The sequence below is a fragment of the Trachurus trachurus genome (genome assembly GCF_905171665.1).
Source record: "Trachurus trachurus genome assembly, chromosome: 3".
Classification (NCBI taxonomy): Eukaryota; Metazoa; Chordata; class Actinopteri; order Carangiformes; family Carangidae; genus Trachurus; species Trachurus trachurus.
In genome coordinates, this window is record NC_139893.1 from 3,715,252 (window position 1) to 3,729,546 (window position 14,295).

Below are 14,295 nucleotides of genomic sequence, written 5' to 3' on the forward strand. Positions count from 1 at the left end.
CACTGAGGTCGAGTTCACTGATTCCATACAGTATGTTGTGTATAAAGTAGCACTATCACAAATTCCAATACTTTGTTCGGCCACTAGATGGGGCTGGTGGTGCAGCGTATCAGATATAAACATCCTCGTCCTCTTTATATAGCAATTCTGCATTCTGCATTTGTTCCACAGGCAGTACACCGTTGACTATATTTTGTGTACAGATAGTTATGGCTCCCCTGGATCTATTTATTGCATATTTCAGTTTTCTTTATTGCTATTACTGCTGTATTTGTGATAGTGCTACTTTAACATTTAGTGCATTTATGATAAAATAAATGTTTATTTAAGTTAAATGAAAGAGCAATTTGAGTAAGTTGAAGTTATAATTCAAACACGTCTACGTAATTATGCAAAAGTGTATTTCATTTATTACAACTGGTCTATAAATGTCCAGTTCAACTCTGCAGACCAACGACTGAAATGAAATCAGTGGTCATAAGGCACATAACAGTAAATATACTGTAGGTCTACCTGCAGAATGACAGTGTTTTGCACATTACCAAGCACAGTTAGGTCGGTAGTTAAAGCATTTCATGTCCTTAAATGAAAATTAAATAAGAAATTCTGCACATTTGCACAAAATATTAGCACAATATGTTTGAACATGCCCTAATAATAAACCTGCTGCAAACACACACACCAACTTCCTGCTTTCAGATCGACTCCAGAAACACTGTGACCATCACATGGCCGACTTAAACCAGAACATGTGACTACACAGATGACTAATACCTATAGAATCACATATGTACAGCTACTGGTGGAGTTTCATGCAGATTCATATACACATACATTTTTATGATTACATGTTTTATTTAGTTTTTGTCATGTGTAGAGTATAAACATCAGTTTACAGAATCAGTTATTGATCTTGCATATTGTCCTGATATGTCAAGCTTTTGCATTTACCCACATTTAAAACATTTAAACATTTAAAACAGAGCAATTCACATAAAGAAGTTGCATTTTGTCTCTCATGAGCAAACAAACTGATCCAGACACAGCGGATAACAGACTGGGTGAAACTAGGACAAAGGTCAGCACAATGTAAATAATAACGATCAGCTTACCTAACTAGTGGGCTGTTAAGACTCACATTTTTCAAGCTCAATTGCGTAAATTATCATTGATTCTTTGTTGGAAAAGTGCAAAATGATCCTCTCTAGTCTAGTGTACCAGGGAGTCAGTTTGTTCTCCAGAAGCATGTACCGCATGTTAATATCTTTAAAAAGAAAAAGCAGCCTAAAAGTACATTTAAAAGCATTGCACTAAAATGTCAGTACAGGTACGTACCATAAAAACCTGGGTCAGTTAATAACAAATATACAGAGACCGAGCGTCGTGCAGACTGCATCAAACACTTCAACAACAAAAGTGAAGGCACAAAATCTGTTTTTTTGGAAACAAGAATTGAAATGTAAACATTACACTGATGAACTGCCATGCCTCAGGTAGTTACAGGGTATCATGTGGATATTAAGGTCACATACGGTGGTTTAACATGAGCAGTGATAAATGAGGGAAGTCAGTGATAGTACGCCACGTCTTTTCAATCTGTAACAATGTGCATCGTTGCAGTGTGTGGTTCTGCTTTACATAAAATCCTCTTAAAGGGATAGTTCAACATTTTGGCAAATTGGCCCATTGCCATAATCCCTATAGTCATAGCAGTAGGTTCGTTACCTTTAACTGTCGGTGCAAGCTATTTTTAGAACGGCGGAGCAGAGCGGCGAGCTGCTCAGAGCTACGCTACGGAGGCTCATTATGGGATTTCTTGGTTTCCCTGCATCAAACTCATCAAATACACAATCCAACAACTCAAAAACGCTGTCGTGGACAAGTTGTGACCTGCACATTCACCACGCTATGAGATAATAACACAACGTTACCACACAGAGTTGTTTTAGAGGGAAATTAATGCAAAACCGCTGATGCACGTTGCCTTCAGGGACAGTTTTTCATCAAGCAGTCTCTGTATTTACCTCGAAAACGGCTCAGTTTCGTAACATTGTGTTATTATCTCATAGCGTGGTGATTGTGCAGGTCACAACTTGTCCACGAAAGCGTTTGGAGATTTGGGATTTTATATTTGATGAGTTTGATGAGGGAAACCAAGAAAGAAATTCCTTTAGCCTCCGTAGCGTAGCTCTGAGCAGCTCACGGCTCGGCTCCTCAGTTCTAAAAACACCTTGCACCAACAAATAAAGGTAACGAACCTACTGCTATGACTATAGGGATTATCGCAATGGGCCAATTTGCCAAAATGTTGAACTATCCCTTTAAAATAAAAACATATACAGACATAAATGAGCCCAAGGAGGACCTTTGTGAAACTTTTTAAAAGAATAAAAAACATCAACATCTGTCGTCATGCTCCCTTTGACGTTAAAAAACCCCCAGAGTTGAAACGAACACGTGTCAGCAAGTTTCTCCTTTAACTTCTTCTTTTCTTTTCTCGTTCGGTTTCGTCTTCCTGAAAAAAAGTGGTGTCAGTAGTTGGCACGAAGCGTGTGCGGTCAAGTCGCGTGCGTAGCCTACGTCCTGACGGCTCTCAGCCCAGGAAGGTCAGCGCCGCCATGATGGTGAAGCCCAGCAGGATGAAGAGCACCTTGAGCAGCTGCTGCCCGGGGGAGTTGAGCTCGTGGGGGAGGATCTCCAGGAAGGTGATGTAGACGAAGGTCCCGGCCGCGAGCCCCTCCAGCACGGCCTGGATCAGCGCTCCGGCCGCCAGCTGCGCCTCCACCACGCCGATGCCGATGCCGATGCCCAGCGGCGACATCACGGCGAACACCAGGATGTAGACGCCCACCCACCAGGGGGGAACGGAGCTCTGCACCAGCTTCACCGACAGGCTGAACACGATGATGCTCTTGTGGACGAGTATGGCGATGCAGATCTCTAGCACCTGGAGACACAGAGAGGATTTATGTCAGGAAGCTGGTCAATAAAACCTGGACTTAAAGGGATAGTTCAACATTTTGGCAAATTGGACCATTGCCACAATCCCTATAGTCATAGCAGTAGGTTCGTTACCTTTAATTGTCGGTGCAAGCTGTTTTTAGAACGGACATCAGCTGGTGTCCAGTTGAAACTGATTGACTGATCAGATCTACAGGTTGTTATTGATCAATAACACATAACAACATCTGTTGTTCAGGGTTTAAACTGTTGGTGTCGACATTTCACAAACATTTAATTAGAAAATACTCAATCAATGATGAAAATAAAGATCAAATCTGTATTGATGACACACACACACACACACACACACATATTGATCCTCATTGACAATAAGAATCATGTTCCTTCATCAATATTCAACTTTCTTCTTCTTTTTAAAACATTAATCACATTATATTATATATTCATTAATATGTATTTAAAGGGACAGTTCAATATTTTGTCAAATTGACCCAATTACATAATCCCTATAGTCATAGCAGTAGGTTCGTTACCTTTAATTGTCGGTGCAAGCTGTTTTTAGAACGGCGGAGCAGAGCCGTGAGCTGCTCAGAGCTACGCTATGGAGGCTCATTATGGGATTTCTTGGTTTCCCTGCATCAAACTCATCAAATACACAATCCAACAACTCCACAACGCTCTGGTGGACAAGTTGTGATCTGCACATTCACCACGCTATGAGATAATAACACAACGTTACCTTGTCTGCAGAGACTGCTTGATGAAGAACTGTCCCTGAAGGCAACGCACACCAGCAGTTTTGCATGAATTTACCTCTAAAACAACTCTAAAATAACTCGTGTTTTCTTTTTCATTTCTAGTTCTTACTGTTAAATGTTTTGTCTTTATATAAAGCACATTGAGTTGCCCCTTGGTATAAAAAGTACTTTATAAATAAAGGTGCCTTGCCTTGCCTACACGCTGCTGTGGCGATGCAGGGACAGACACAACTACTGCAGGACAGGAGACAGTAACAAGAAAACCTGCAGATTTATTCCGTTAGACCTAAAATATTAGGAAACTAGAGCCCCAGGTTGAATTTGACTGGAATTGTCCTTTAAACACCAAAGCGATGTCAGGTGCTCAGATGGTTCCTGTTGCTCTGCAGCACATAAAGGATCAACTTCTGCAGCTCAGCAAAAACAAGACGGTGTCCAGTTACTGTAGAAGCTGAATCCAACCAACTCAGTGGAAGCTGACGACCACGTTGTTGTTAAAGCCCTGTGATGTCGGATTTACTATTCTTTGTTCTTACATAATATTAATCTTCCCTAACAGTTTCTTTCTGTTATTTTGAATGGTGTATTTTAATGCACCCAAGAATTGTAAATGAAATATTTCAATCGGATTAATGAGTACAGTTGAGATTGTATTTCACAATCACTTCATTCATGAAATCTAAAGTTATATTTCCAAACAATAAAGCTATAGCGACTATCCTGCCCTCCTGTAGTCACTCTGCATGGGAGTGGGAGACTGTTTTTGACGCGCTCAACAAACGACTGTCCAATGCGCTGGTCCAGGTTGGGTGAGGTTCCCATTTAATAAACAAAAAGATTACAACAAAATATGACTTAATTAATGCAAAAAGAAACTAATAAAGTGCTGTGGCTGGAAACAAAGATATATATAAGAACATGACTCACCCACCGCTGCTGCCCAATGACACGGCGTGGCCAGTACGGCAGCCATCTTGGGAAGGGCAACTCTATCTTCTGCTATAATGACCACAACTTGCTCAGTTTTTGTCCGATTTCAAAACGGTTTGATTTTTTATGAACGTCGATGCAGTTATGATGCAGCATCACGGATCATTTTAATCATGTACTTTTGTTTATAAAAGTAACATTATAGTAACATTATGCAAATAGTTAAAGTACACTGCAAAAACTCTAAATCTTACCAAGAATATTTGTCTTATTTCTAGTCAAAATGTCATTTCTAGTCAAAACAAATCTCATTATACTTAAAATGAGACTTATCACATTAAAAAGTAGCTTGTTTTTAGACACTTTTTACTTTTTTCAAGCATATTTTCACTTGAAATAAGTAGAAAAATCTGATAGTGGAGTAAGTTTTTCTTTCTTATTACAAGCACAAAAAACTTGCTTTCACTGACAGATTTTTCTACTTATTTCAAGTGAAAATTTGTTTGAAACAAGTGAAAATTATCTAAAAACAAGTTCTTTTTTAGGTGATGAGTCTTATTTTAAGTGGAAAGAGTTTAGTTTTGACTAGAAATGAGACATTTTGACAAGAAATAAGACAAATATTCTTAGTTATGATGCAGCATACTTAAAATCACGGATCATTTTAATCATGTACTTTTTTTTGGTAAAAGTAACATTACGGTGACAGTATGCAAATAGTTAACGTAATAGCTACATACTGATTTATTTTTCACAGACTTATGAATCGTTTTTTTTTAGTGAAGATGACTGCATCACCTATCTACTGCACTGTAACTGCAGCCAGAGTCAGAGCAAGTTGCCCGTCCATATATGGCCAACTGTGAGCTACGTGCAATCTACCCCCTTGGTAAAAACCGCATGATCCTAAACCCCATGCGTCACCTGACTTTCTGCACCCGTGTGATAAAGGAAAACACTATACTGCCACCTGTGGAGACCTGACGAAAACCCCGAAAGACAGACAAATAAACAGACGTGGCTCCTATAAAAGCAACAGTGTGTTGTGTGTGTCATCTGACACAGCTATATATTGATGAAACATCCAGAGGGCAAACGGCCCTGACCGTCATCTGACCGGCACCAGTCAGATTCCTGCCAAAGTGTCCTGAAGCTGTAAACTTCTTCTTGTCAATACGAGTCCAACTTTATCTGAACAGTGCAACCAGTGACTACACAGCACATGATGTCAAACATATGAGAACTAAAGAAGATGAAATGTTCACTGAGACTGGAGAGAATGTCCTGGTTTCTCATGGGCCATGTTGGTACAAAGAGCATTAAGCTACTGTACAACCAGCTTATATTATCTTTACATGAGGCTAAAAATGTCATGTGACAAAATCATGTGTGTGTGTCGCAGTCAGGTGTTTTAGTTTAATGTGGATGAAAACAGAGCAGAATGAGGAGTTCACTGTGTGCTCAGTCTCAGACTGTGTGCTCAGTCCATCTATTTATGGGCAAATATATGAATATAATGACTGAATATGACTCTTATATTTCTGTCCATGTCTAAAATGTATCACTTACTGCTGCTGTGAAGCTTAAATTACACTTAATATGAGTTAATTACATTTTTATTGATCAATTATAATAGCAATGTCCAGCTTGTATTCATACAAATGCTGAAAATACAACATCAGGGCTCCAGTCTGCCACTACTGTACATGGAGGAATTTTACCCCTGAAATTTGAGACAGCACAAGTAAATTTGTCATTAGGGACGTCACGATTATAGATTTTCTTGTTACAATTATTGTCAGAGAAATAATCACGGTGTTACAATTGTCATGATTATTAATATGCATTAATTAACTTCACAACACTATTAAAGTGTAAAATCAAATATAGTCAAAATATAATTACATTACTAATTATTAACACAACATATTTTAAGTATCTATTAAAATATGAGCAATTATTAATCTCCCAGGGGAAGTGTTTGAAATATTCAAGTTAATAATTGTCATCTAGACCAAATGTTTCAGTTAATTTTAATCATTTTAGCATTTAAATTCCTACCAGTTCAATGTTACGTAGGTAAATGGACCAGTATCTGTGCATTCACCTTTACTTTGGCGAACATCTGTCAATACAGTTGTAAGTAATCAGTACAGTAATCTTTTTTGGAGAGTGACGGGCCGTAAAAAAAGAGCGAAAAAGTTTTTCAAACATCTTTTGCTTAGGCATACTTTCACCTAGAAACTGTAGATGCAAGTCTTGTGTATTGGTGTACTGATCCACGTTTCGATAGGTCATGTACTTTTTTATCAATCATTGATCAATGACCATGATCATTTTTGGAGAAATTATGAGATTATAATGGGTGTGTATTGCACGGAATGTTCGTGTCAGAGTGGGTGACATCATCAGCTAGAGTGGGAGGAGTTGTCTGAAATCGTCTGAAACTTTTCTCTTTCCACACTCTTCCCAGACACAATTTACACTCTACACGCATGTTTTTTTCCAAATTTGCAGACAGACTTGTTCTGTCTCTCACAATGTGCTCAAAATATCAGAGAGACTTACAGAATTTGAATTATCAGCCTCTAAGTGCGGCCACGTCTGTCTCTGCTCCTCATTGACTCTAATACAAAGATTTTCTGAGAGAAGCAGAACGGACCCCTGTTTTAAACTCGCAAGTGTCTACAAAATATTTACTGTAGAAACACCAAAATTACACCAAAGTGTTCAGGAAGTCCTTACGACGACCACGGTCTGCTTCTTTTTCTGATAGGAGCTACCATCTTGTCAGAATAAGTCCAAATGTGAGACCAGTGCAGAGGCAGAAAATCGCTCTTTTTCTCCACGTTTCTGTCTGTCTCAGCCTGGGGGGTGCCTATCGTCACTGGCGGCAACCACCTCAAGTTGCCGTGGTAACCTCTGAGCCTCAGGCCAGAGCTCGTTAAGGTTTATAAGCAATAATCCACCTGGAGCTCGTTAACATGTTTACAAACACACACATCTATCTATCTATCTATCTATCTATCTATCTATCTATCTATCTATCTATCTATCTATCTATCTATCTATCTATCTATCTATCTATCTATCTATCTATCTATACGCAGCTCCTCCATATCAGTGCTTATAGAAAGATGATCATGTGTCTGTTCAGCTCTGTCTTGACCTTAAGGTCGTGGGTTTGATTCCCATGTTGAGTTATATCTATCTATCTATCTATCTATCTATCTATCTATCTATCTATCTATCTATCTATCTATCTATCTATCTATCTATCTATCTATCTATCTATCTATCTATCTATCTATCTATCTATCTATCTATCTATCTATACGCAGCTCCTCCATATCAGTGTTTGATTCCCATGTTGCCAGAGATAGTAAGTCAGGGCCGGCAGTAGCCCCCCCCGTGGTCCTATCAAAATTTCCCAGAGGAAATTTTCTAGTTTAACTTTAATAAACTTCACTTAAGCACCACGTGAAGTATTTTTTCCTCCTCTTACCTTTGAGTCCGTGTTCTGCAGGCCGATAGCCAGACCCTCAAACACCGAATGGAGCGAGAGTGAGAGGAAGAGCATGAAGGAACGAAAGGGCGAGTGAGCCTGAAAGTCGACGTGGACGTGGTGGCCGCTGCCCTCCAGGTCAGGGCCCGGTCCGTGGCCGTGGCTGTTCCTGTTGTCCGACAGCAGCGGCGCTCTCTCCTCCGGACCGGCTCCCATCTCCCTGCAGTTCAGGACGAGCTTCTCCAGAATGAGGACGGTGAAGAAGCCGGCGGCCATGATGAACTCTGGGAGAGGGAAGCTGGTCTGTGTCAGACCGACATGGAGGTTAAGATTTCAACCACAGTTTCACTGACACAAATACAAACACAAACCGTCCTGTTCTAGTTGCTACTGCGCTGCAGCGTGGGACTGGAAACCACAACCAAATGGTCCGTGTACTTCGCGGCCATTCGATTTTAAGAACTGTCAAAAAACGAATGTAAGCTGGTAGTTCAGGACAAGGTTACAGTTTTTCTCAATCGCTTTGGTGCTTTTCTCACATCACTCTTAACATTTGCACAACAGTTAGTGCATTTCTCAGAACAATTATTGCAAACTGCAAAACCTAGTGGATGACCTGCAAAAGTGCGATACATTGTATCTCTTTCAACCTTATGCCATTGTTTGTAATCACCATTACACAAATGTCTTGTTCTTGTAGCAGAGTAAAAAGGGCTCAGTCTCTTCCACCTCTGTGAGGTTGTCTTGTGATCCTATGTGATGCAGAGTAAAATTACAGTAATGTACAGTACATGTACTGCATCAACCATTATTACTGTAGTGTACAATACTGTCAAAGTGCTTCCTACTTGTAAAATGCTGTAGTACAGTACCGTACTGTAAAGATGGGAAATCTTTACTGTGATTGCTGTAATACATTACAATACAGTAAATCTGTTCTCTAGTGAAGCTGTAAGTCTAAATGTAAATGTAAAAAAGTTCTTGTCCCACTGTATCTTACAGTAATGCCTGACACAATGACAGCAGTGCAGATTGTTTAGTGCTGAATACATACCTGTTGTTCCTTACTGTAAATGTTTGAATCATTGAATTCACAGTGCTTCTCCCAACATGACAGATTTTGAAAACTAGTTCAACAATTTTGTATGTAATGACTCAAGCAATGAAATGAGGACTATTAGTTTTATAGGGAAAGACTATTCAGCGTTCAAAAGTATAGTTCATTTTGACTGACATGACATAAACAAATGATAATGTTGTAAAACAACAGAGAATTGTATGAGAGCAACTGATACATGTCCAAAAGCATTTGCAATTTGTTCAGAGGAAGGAGAAACTGCTACTATGATGTGGACAAATGACTACATGTTGTGGAGGTTGAACTAATAGTTATGAGAACTTTCATTCTGATCTGAGAATAGCACCAAAGCGATTGAGAAAAACTGTAAGATTTCAACCACAGTTTCACTGACACAAACACAAACAGAAACCGTCATGTTCTGGCTGCAGCGTGTGACCGGAAACCACGACCGGAAGAGCGCTTTCATAAAGGTAAACAAATTTATTTTTTCCAAAATGGTCTGTGTACTTCGCGGCCATTCGATTTTTCCTTTAAACAGAACTGTCAAAAAACGAATGTAAGCTGGTAGTTCAGGACAAGTTTCTTCAGAATGAGGACGGTGAAGAAGCCGGCGGCCATGATGAACTCTGGGAGAGGGAAGCTGGTCTGTGTCAGACCGACATGGAGGTTAAGATTTCAACTAATTCAAAACCTGTAAATATTGACAAATCCATTTCCAATTAAATCGATTGTTAAAGGGATATTTCAACATTTTGGCTAATTTGCCTATCGCCATAATCCCTAGTCACCTTTAATTGTCGGTGCAAGCTGTTTTTAGAACGGCAGGGAAGAGACGTGAGCTCGTCGTAATGTTACATAATTATATGTACGTTATTATTTCCTAGCGTGGTGAATGTGCAGGTCACAACTTGTCCACCAGAGCATTTTGGAGTTGTTGGATTGTGTGTTTGATGAGTTTGATGAGGGAAACGTAATGGGAAACCACATGCACCGATAATTAAAAGTAATGAACCTACTGCTATGACTATAGGGATTATGACGATAGCAGAATTTGCCAAAATGTTGAACTATCCCTTTAATTGCATCAATTTTCCTTCAGGTACCTCTATCTCCCGGGCTTCCAGCTCCACGTTGATGTCTGAGAGATAATCTGGGATGATGTCGAGGAGACATGCTGCCAGGAAAACTCCACCAGCAAAGCAGCTGATCAGACTGAGAACGGTGCGGTGCGTTTCTGCAAAGACAAAAACATTCCTCATGTTTCAAACACAAGCGACACACAGAGTCATTCATCCCTGTTTCATCTAAAGTCATGTTTGTTAATGATTTTTTTTTCTCGTTTTCTTTTTTTCTCTGATATTTAATTTTCTTTACTACTATTAAAGGTGAAAAGGGGCGAAAAATTTCCAGTAACTTTCCAGTAAACTTGCAGAAACTTTCCATGGGAAGTTAAGATGGGGAATTTGGGAAATATTCCAAATTGGAATCTTAATTAATTAAATTAAGTAATTTATACAAACTGTATCATTATCCAAACATAAATGTAAATATTTTGTTTTGTCATAAGCAGACATCCATGCAAAATAATACAATTAAAAAACAAGAGCATTTTTTCCACCGAGGGCACTGATCGCTGTGAGCGCCGAACTCCATAGGATCTGAATGGAAAGCAGACGCCCAGAGTGTTAAAAGCGCGTCTGGTGGACACGTTTTGTAGAACTTTATCAAGTTTTAATTCTTATATGAACAATCAATTATTTTACTGAACAAAAAAAACATGAATGTTGAGTAAAATATTACCCATTGAAAATGTTAAATGAAAGGAGCTTGTGCTTTGGGCTCAACAGTGTGTAGTGGCCTCCAGGGTTCAAGAAATCCTCTGTGCATGTGATGTGATGGAGGAATGTACAGTTCATGTAGGGGGGTTATGGCCTCAATAACCCTGGAGTAAGCAGTCTGCATGTGATTGAGGAATAGCATAGATATTCAAGTGTACTTGCATTAAATCTGGTTGTTTTAGCCAAGATCATGCTACAATATACAGCTCTGGAAAAAATTAAGAGACCACTTTAAAATTATCAGTTCCTCTAGTTTTACTATTCATAGGTATGTGTTTGAGTAAAATGAACACTGTTGTTTCAACTACTGACAAAATTTCTCCCAAATTGGAAATAAAAATATCGTCATTTAGAGCATTTATTTATTTGCAGAAAATGGCAACAGGTCAAAATAACAAAAAAAAATCTGGTGTTTTCAGTTTTCAGACCTTACCGTATAATGCAAAGAAAACAAGTTCATATTCATTTTAAAACAACACAACACTACTTTTTAAACTTAGGAAGAGTTTAGAAATCAACAATGGTGGAATAATCAAATAGCAGTGTTTTTTAAATTTATTTATAATCTTTCTTCCTCATTAAATCTGATTTGGTTCAGGTGATCAGCTAAGTAGAGTGAGGTTGTGTTGTGTGATGGCTGCCATACATACATACATACATACATATATAATAAAGAATAAAGAACTATATAATAAAGTTCTTTGAATTGAATTGAATTGAATACATGTAGAGATGAGGCTGATTTGTTAAGAACATTTTGGAGTGGTCTCTTTATTTTTTTCAGAGCTGTATTTTCCCCAATTATATTTACGTTCCCTGTTAAGGACCAACCTTCAATTTTGTAAATTTAGGATTTATTCCTGTTTATTCCCATATACTCCCGTTAATTCCCATCGAAAGTTTCCAACTTTGATCATTCCCGGAATTTTGCAACCCTAACTACTATACAGTATTTAAATACTATCGGTTTCTGTGTTTTTCTGGTTTAGTTTTGCTTTTACGTATGCTTGTTTGTCATATGCTGGGTAGCTTAATTTGGTTTGTAGGACAGGCATTAATATCAGCATTATGCTTCTGCCTGTGCCTTTTCAGTCAGTCACTATGTTGATGATGTTCATAGCTATTATGTGATGTGACTGAATAAAGAATTTCATCATCATCATCATGTGTCACTCTGATTTTGGGCTAAATCTGTGAACTAATGAGTGATTAATAAGCCACTTTACATTATTGAAATGTAGCCCGTCAAATGATTAACCAGAAGCCATCGTTACTTTATCAGCCTGTACTAATTGAAGGCACTAGGCCTAGATCTCAGATTGACACTCCTCTTCCTCCCCTTCTTCCTCCCAAAGTCAAAAACTCGTTGGTTGATCATGTGACATGTCATGAGAGTCAAAATGACTCAACAGGGCGCTCCAACCAACACACACTCGCGTACAAGACAGAAACTAAACTTTCACTTCCATCTTTATCCAGTTCATCATCCTGACAGGAGGCGTCAGGTGACTCCAGTCCAGTCCAGGAGGGTTTGGGGGGGATTAACTGTTGCTCCTAATGAACTCTTACATCTCCAGGTTGATATCACTGACTGTAACATACACTACCAGACCATCATAAATGACATCAGAGGAGGAACTGTCTTGTTTGTGGTTGTGTTATCACATCATTAACAGTCTAAAAGTCACAGTTGATAAAAATCTGAGGATGTTTGTTTCCTTATTTCCTCCTCTTTACCTCTTTATCTCTTTATCTACACCTTCATACAACATGTGACTCAGTCAGCTGCTCTTAAAGTCTCCCAACAAACTTCATTCAAGTCACTTCTGTCATTAGTTATAGCCTAGTTATTAATCTGCAGAAAGCTGCTGCTCCTGGAGAAACTGGGACTTTTAATGTGATAGCTAATTCACCAATAGGCTAAGTGTAATCACGCATTGTTTAGCTGAGATTGATAGTAACTTTAATTAATACAAACTATCTTAAAACACACATACATACACAGTACACACACACACCGACCTGTCCCGTTGGTGTTTCTGAACCATCGCACCCGAGCAGGGATGAATCCAAACAGCAGCGTTAAGAAGAAGAGTCCGACCAGAGCAGCGACTTTCACCTGCAGCAGATACTCCATCCCATAAACATGAACGTTAACATCAACACAGCAGCAGCAGTAGAGAGAAAACCTCCTCCTCCTCCTCTTTCTGTAGCATTAACTGAGACCCGAGCGGCTCCACACCACAGTTTCACTGACACAAACACAAACCGTCATGTTCTGTCTGGCTGCTGCTGCTGCTACGGTGGCCGAGAAGGACCAGAAACTACGGCCGGAAAAGCGCGATTCATAAAAAACGTAAACAAATGGTTTTTCTTTTACTTTTTTTTTTTCAAAAGAAGTGCACAGAGGAGGTGTATGGCCAAACATTAACATTCAAAAAAGATTATTCTGATATTATTGTCAAACACAAGAAATAGACGACGCTCTATTGATTAAATTACATGAATTATTATTAGTTATATTATTATTAGTGATAGTGATAGTTTTTCTTTAGTCGAGTTGTAATGATGAACCATTTTGTTTAATTTCCATTGTCAAACCACGATAACAGAGTACAAATTGTGATTAAATAAAATGTAAAAACGAAACGAAATTAAACAAAAATCACAAAATAAGACTATAAGCTATTGAACTGGAATAAAAAAGTAATTCCATTAAAAGAAAAACATTAAAAAAACAGTTTATATATATATATATATATATATATATATATATATATATATATATATATATATATATACATATATATATTAAAAAAAATCTATTTGAAAGAAAGAGTAATAACAAAACATTTATAAAATGATAACTACCGGTATGTCATCAGTAGGTGGCGTCCTGTCACCAGCTCTCATGTTGGACTATTATGATCACCAACAGAAGGACAATGATGTATGTTCTTATGGTTCTTAGGCTATAAATGTAACTTTTCTTTTTGCCAAATACCACATACACAAATGTAAATTTTCAAGTAAAAAAACAAACAAATTTCTTGTTGCAGAGTTCGAACAGTAGATCCTCTCCTCTCTACAAAACAAGAAAGCTGTTAAAACTTTATTTGTTTGTTTAGCTTTTTATTTCTATATTAGCGCTTGCATTGTTTACATGTTTCTCTCATTCATTTCTTCTTATTTGTAACTGTACAATGTATTGCTGTGTAT

The 14,295-nt window shown here is 38.3% G+C and overlaps 1 protein-coding gene across 1 annotated transcript; it reads right to left on the reverse strand.

The window, feature by feature from the left end:
• Nucleotides 1-856: 856 nt before the first annotated feature.
• Nucleotides 857-13,335, reverse strand: slc39a1 (solute carrier family 39 member 1). The gene is made up of 4 exons (XM_083997293.1): nucleotides 13,099-13,335; nucleotides 10,342-10,472; nucleotides 8,158-8,460; nucleotides 857-2,947 (listed from the first exon to the last, which is right to left on the reverse strand). Exons 1-4 carry the CDS (start codon nucleotides 13,211-13,213, stop codon nucleotides 2,594-2,596), a joined length of 903 nt encoding a protein of 300 aa, XP_083853419.1. The 5' UTR covers nucleotides 13,214-13,335; the 3' UTR covers nucleotides 857-2,593.
• Nucleotides 13,336-14,295: the final 960 nt, after the last annotated feature.